This window comes from Atta cephalotes (assembly GCF_000143395.1).
Source record: "Atta cephalotes unplaced genomic scaffold scaffold00077, whole genome shotgun sequence".
Lineage (NCBI taxonomy): Eukaryota > Metazoa > Arthropoda > Insecta > Hymenoptera > Formicidae > Atta > Atta cephalotes.
Window position 1 is genome coordinate 165,677 of NW_012130141.1, and position 6,626 is coordinate 172,302.

The 6,626-nt window shown below is 36.9% G+C and overlaps 1 protein-coding gene across 1 annotated transcript in view; it reads left to right on the forward strand.

Annotated features, from left to right (window-relative positions):
• LOC105624387 overlaps positions 1-2,216 on the forward strand; it is a 2,842-nt gene extending 626 nt beyond the window's left edge. Inside the window, exon 2 of the mRNA XM_012205752.1 lies at positions 1-2,216. Within this exon, the coding sequence (XP_012061142.1) occupies positions 1-2,216 (2,216 nt within the window).
• Positions 2,217-6,626: the final 4,410 nt, after the last annotated feature.

Genomic DNA, 6,626 nt, shown 5'->3' on the forward strand with positions numbered 1-6,626 from the left:
AGCAAGGGCCCCCACCTTCTCATCCTCCGCATGGTAGTGCACCCTCCTCGCCCCAATATAGCCTTCAAACTACTACCACCAGTACGGTGGTGCCCGTATGTTTAACATCTGTGACCTATCAAGAATATTCATCGGAACAACATCTTCGTTTGTTCGAAGAACGCGAAGATAGAGTTCACATACCAGAGATTCATGGATATTCAGACACGCAAGTGGATCAGGACTGTAATTACTACTTATTGAATGGAGATAGACAACAAGATGCAGAAACAACTTCAACGTTCAACGGTAGGAACGAGGTGAAGGTATATCAAACTTTGACGAGTTACCATTCTCCACATCAGGAACATCGATACAACGTGAACGATATCAATAATAGCGCGCGTAATCATTCGCCGAATCATCATCCGCAGCAACGAGAGCAGAGTTATGGGAATGTCGATTCATTCGATGGGAGATCGTACAGCCTGCTACTAGCGCCGTCGATGATAAAGACAGAGCCAGCGAGTCCAGACACAGCGGCGACATCAGGGCCGTATGAATCGATGGGTTCTCCCAATGGGCCACGGGCCCCGCTCTCGCCAGTATCGCGTCAAGGCGTTGATAGCGGTGGCTCTTCCTCGTCCGTTCACTTCGTTGACTCTTCACGAGCTCCTGCAAGCCCGTATTTGCACGTGCACGCGCATGAGCACGCACACACGTGCCGCCCGTTGAATTCCGAGAAGCCTATCCCATCGCTCCTGCACGAGCAAGAGAGAAAGTCGGAGGAGACAACGCAGCATACCGAAGAGAAGAGAGAGGAAAAAATGCAGGAGAAGACAGAATATTGCAAGGCGTTGATCAAAGAAGAAGTGCACTTGGATGAGGAAGAAGTTGTCTATAACGAAGGGGAAGAAGCAACTGCATCCTCGTGCGTTGACTATCAACGACCACTTGTTGGCGAGTCGTCACTAGATAGTTCAGGAATGGTGAATCCTATATACGATCGCAATAGTTACTCCTTGCCTTCGAGTCCTCGTGATTATTATAGCGCTGGAAGATCTCGAAGTAGCTGGTCGGACAGTGAAGTAGATCCCCTTATGCCCTCTAACAGCTTGAATTCGTCTAGCAATTTTACTCGTAGACGATCTTTTGCCTTGAGTTTTAAACTCGACGTTCTCGACGCTTTCCATCGGGATGAGGAAGTAAAGAGAAATCAAAGAGCTACCGCGAGAAAATTTGGCATAAATCGTCGTCAGGTACAAAAATGGCTGGAACAAGAGGCAGATCTCAGAGATGAAATCACTCTTCGAGGAGATTCACGTCAACGATTGGGCCCTATCCAAAATGATTCGCCATTGGATTTGACGACAACAAGTTACACTTCACTGGGACAAGTTACAAATTGTGTTTCGTTGTTGCGTGACCGACTTGAGATCGAACATGAACTATTGCCATCGCACATCCTTGGCGATGCTGGTTTCGTTTCTTCTCAACATCCCTCTAATTATCAACACTGCACTGGATTAGAACCATCCTCTGAAGTAGAATCCGTAGCGCCTTGTAATCTATCTTGCTCCGTAGATAGTCATACTACAATGTCGACGACATCTTCTTATCAAGAATTGTCTTTAAGAGAATCCTGTTACACGGAGCCTTCGATTAAAACGTATTGCTATTCGCCTAGAGCAAATTCCGTGATTTCTAACTTTTCCGAAGGATGCGAGCAAAGATTTTCACCTCTGAAGAGACAACATTGTATGCTTGCTTGCTGCTACGATGCGGTGCCATCGCCGAAAAGATTCTGCGATAGGTTTGCAGATATGGACGACTCCTACGATATACCGCCTCAGGATATGCCTCTTTGTCTTGTAAAACGGAAATCAACACAGGAACTCTCTCGAACGGAATTGGTTACAAAATCAATCAGTACTGTATCGACTTCGAACAATCCTGATGCCATCACTTTCAAGCCTTACCTAGATAATCCAGTGAGTAAACCCATGAAGAAGTGCGTAGTCCAGCGCGATTTATCTCCTATCAGCAGTCATAATATCAACAATAATAACAATAATAATGGTAATTGCCAGATAATTTGTAATTTCAATGAGAGCCAAAGTCACAATTATGATTTTGAGCTTAATTTGCGAGTGCCCTGGAGATATGATTTAGATCCGTATACAAATCGATTTCCACAGAGGAGTGCGTTTGTTAGCGTATCTTCACTCTACATGTAATTTCTTTTTGCATATTATAATGATCAAGTAATAGAAAACTGTAGACTTTTAAAACAATCGTCAATCGTGCCTGTATTTCTTTTGTTTCATTCTACATGGATATATTTCTTTAAAAGTAAAAAAAAACACGATAATGATTGGATTGCGTTATAGTCAATTAGCTTGGGGGCGTAAAAATCAGACTTGTAAATTTCTCGGGTGAGAATGTACCGGCGAAAGATCGATTGGTGCGTGATCTACTACACGTAGCAGACCACGTAAGCACTTATCGTTTCCACGGATCGTCAGTACAGCGTTATACATCGAGATAAAGTCTTAATCGGCCATTGGACGACCCGAGGCATGGAAGGAGATTATACACGATCGTGTCCTCGACTGGCGTCTTCTTCTAACTTCATCAGATCTGCTTGACTCTTTTCCCCTCCATCGCCATTCGCTCATTCCTTTTAAAAACTTGTGTAGATATTCTAGCAGATCTTTTTTCATCACTTTATCATCGAGATTAGAGGTGGTTATCGGCTAGGCCGTTTAGAGGTCGAATTCGTTTGCTATAATTATAGAATTATGTCAGAGCGTGCAGCCATTGCGTTGCATCGAAAGAAAGTTCGCGGAAAGAAATGAAATTTAACCCGAAGTACCGTGAAATGCAATGAATCTATTCTTACAACATGATATATAATAAAATCGGACAATCTCGTATGTAAGATATTTTTAGCTTAGTATTTGTCTAAGCAAATTTTTAGTTCAATTTTTTATATTGACATTGCATATTGTGCTATATGACAGATGCATTGCATTAAATAAAAACAACTTTTTAGGTCATGTTTCTTCCATTTTGTTTTCTATGGAAAGTTATCCGCAGATGGACGTTGATCATACGATTTCTTAGTATCGTGCCACCCATAGCTTTCCGCGAACTGGTCGCATTTGTCACTGATCGTGAATATGCATTCGATCTGCAGAAATCACTTAATTGCTCAAACAATTTCTTCCATGTGCGCACATATCATACGCGTACCATGTTATACAATAAAACTTTGTCATCTCCCTTCTCATTGTTTGACAGTTGTTGTCTACTTCTTGTTTTCATTATTATCATCATTTAAATGGCTTGTCTGTAAATATGTAAATAAAAATGTAAATATTTAAAGAAACTAGTAAGAATATGACATTATTCATCGAAGACTTCTATGATGAATTCAGTGGATACATGTATTATAGTGTTATTTTAAAATGTTTAGAGTTTAATCAATTTTTTCCTTTGGGAGAAATAATCTATTTTTATATGATTCCGTTTGAAAAAAATAAAAAAATAAAAAAACTATGAGATGGGAATTTGAAACAAAATGAACCACTTCCGCAGAGACCACTTCTCGTGCCTTCTTTTTGTCGGTTTAAGACAAAATGTGAATCGTTTTTCAAGTATGATAAAGACGTATATATTTGTGTACTTGTAACAGCGCATATATTAATATTTTTAGAAAGTAATAGACACAATAGAAAGCCCGAAAAGATTCGCTCATTGTGCTCCTCGTTCTCTGCAAACTAATTTGCTGGAAAATGACGAAAATGTCATCATCAATCATGCGATTAAATATATTAATGACAGGAAGTCATTGCATATTTATCGGACACAAAAGAACGATGATTTGAAAGAATTTGCTAGTTGATAGTAAAATTAGACGAGGTGGGCAAAAGAGATTAAAAAGACACACGAGAACGGCTCTGAATGAAAATTATGTGCCTTATGTAATATATTTATATTTTAATTGTATAATTGCGCGTACGAGAGATCGTACGCGATAAGACAAACCCCGGTATACATTAATTATATAATGTTGAATATATATTGTAGAGTAATATTATCTAAAATAGAATGTTAGTATCTAGTATAGATTAGCTTAGAAATGATTGTTGATTATTATTCATATTATGTACAACTCACATTCAAATTATAGAAGTTTCCTTTGCATTCAACACCGATAATTTAGACGTAGAAAGCTACGTATCGGTTTACATTAATTATCATTGAGTCAACTTCGCCATTAAATATGAACAATAAATAACGAACATAGCGAGTACTATCGTTTTAAATATTAAAGTCTTTATATTCTGGCAATTAATGATGCCTCTGTCCAACTGTCTCTTTACAGAGGTAAAGAAATTGTTGAACCTTTAAAATATATAAATATATAAATATGAAAATTAATATAATTCTTCACTCTCTTTATTAACAGCTTTTGTTCTAAAAAATATTAAAAAATAAGATTCTTTATATAAATATATATTTTCTTTTATATTTTGCACAATTAATTCATATGTAGGAATGAATTTTTAAAATAAAATGTATTCCTTTTTGTATAATTATCCCTATAACTCTCAAAATTTTTCATTTTTAAAGTTGAAAGTTTTAATCCTGAACTTTTTACTTTTTTTATTCTTGGATAGTCGGAGACAGTCAAACAGATGTAACAATTATAGATAAATGTCTTTCATAGTATGAATGAACTCTCGTTTCCATGCACTGAGATTGAGATGCATTATGATCCTCGAGTAAATAAGTAACTTCTTTCATGTCCGACTTTGCTGGCGAATTATCAGAGGGAAACTTTTGTGAATCACACACACACACACACACACACACACACACACACACACACACACACACACACACACACACACACACACACACACACACACACACACACATCGTTAGTTGATCGTAAGGAAACTCGTATAAGATTGTAAGAGATATCTTCTGGAAAAGTCTTACGATATCGATCACGTATAATGTGGATTTTCCTCAATTTCCTCATCAGTGATGAAATTCTGAAATATTCACATCGACTTAAGATAAATGTTAAAAGCAAAAGAAATTCTGGTGATGATTGTAGCTTTATACAGATTATTAATATTTTAATTATCGAAGGCAAGGAAATTGATATTAGGTAAATTTCTAAATAATCAAGCGGTTGCCAGGCGACAGGCAAGAAGGGCAATTTTGTAAATCACTGTTGCAGACAGGGCAGTTACGTTAATGTTTCAATATTCACGCTTAATCGAGCTCATTCATGGTGCGGCATTATCCAACGCGATTGCCTGTACGATCGCTTCGTACCGAGCTCTAATTTATCGTCTCACGAATAAATTTACGACACGATAATTATAATTACAATCTCGTGGTGCAACATATCATATCATGCAATCAGAAATATTTCTGTCTTATATACCTCTTTTTTAAATAAAAAGAAATATAAATTTTACTTAATGTTATCTTACTTAATAATTCATATTTTAAAAAATGCACAATGAAAATTTTTAACTCATTAATTTATTATTGTGCGTAAAAATATATATCTCTTTTTTATTATAGAGCTATTCGCCAACCAAGTCCGAGGATCAAAAGATAAAATAAGGGAAATAGGTTTGTGCCTTGCTCACGATCGCGATAATAGTGGTCAAGGCGGCAGTGTACAATAAAAAAATTTAGCGTAATCGTAAGCCATAATAAGTTATATAATGCCATAATACATACATAATAAGGGGCTGTATGACTGATGAAAAAAATTTTTAATCGCGTGAAAAATAAATCGTCACATCGGAGTATTTTGTGTGCTGCATGTGTGTATTCGAATGCGTTCGGGTGCGTCTATATTTGTGTGTGTAGTACGTACATCATATATACACCGTAGCCCACAAGAGTCTGTTAACGAGAGGCATAAAGCGTATACAAGCAATATTTTTTAAGTGCATAAAAGGGGGAGCCTCGTGGGCGAGCCCTCACGTTTTATATTCCGTACGACACACAAGTAAATATGTTGTATGCATAATGTTCATATTGTACGTGTACAAAGAAAGTTTATATATATATATATATATGTATATATATGTATATGTATATGTATATAAATAGAAATATGTAAGTGGATACACATACATATATACATACATACATATACACTTATACATACATATACATACATATAATATAATATATCGAAAATTATATTTTGATATAATCAACTTACAACAAATGCGCCTCTAAATTTATCAGGTGCCTTCGAACTCGTGCCTTACGGTTTTAGCGTGAGGAGGAATTAAGAATCAAAAGCGTCACCAAGTATCTTTCATTGATGAAGCGTATGTATTTATTGTATTGTATTTGTACGAAATTGTGCGGAAATAATGTACCAGTGCCCTCCTCACGCACAACATCAGTATTTCAACTATTCCTTATTTATTATTTCTATTGTATCGCAATGACACGAAGAAACTTCGTGTGTGCCGTCTCTATGCCTTCCCGATTACATACTTTACAAAAATGTTATTTCTCTCGTCGCATTCTTGCGTGCAATCAATATATAATTCGCACAGCCGAGGACTTCACGATTATTTGAACACGCTGTGTTG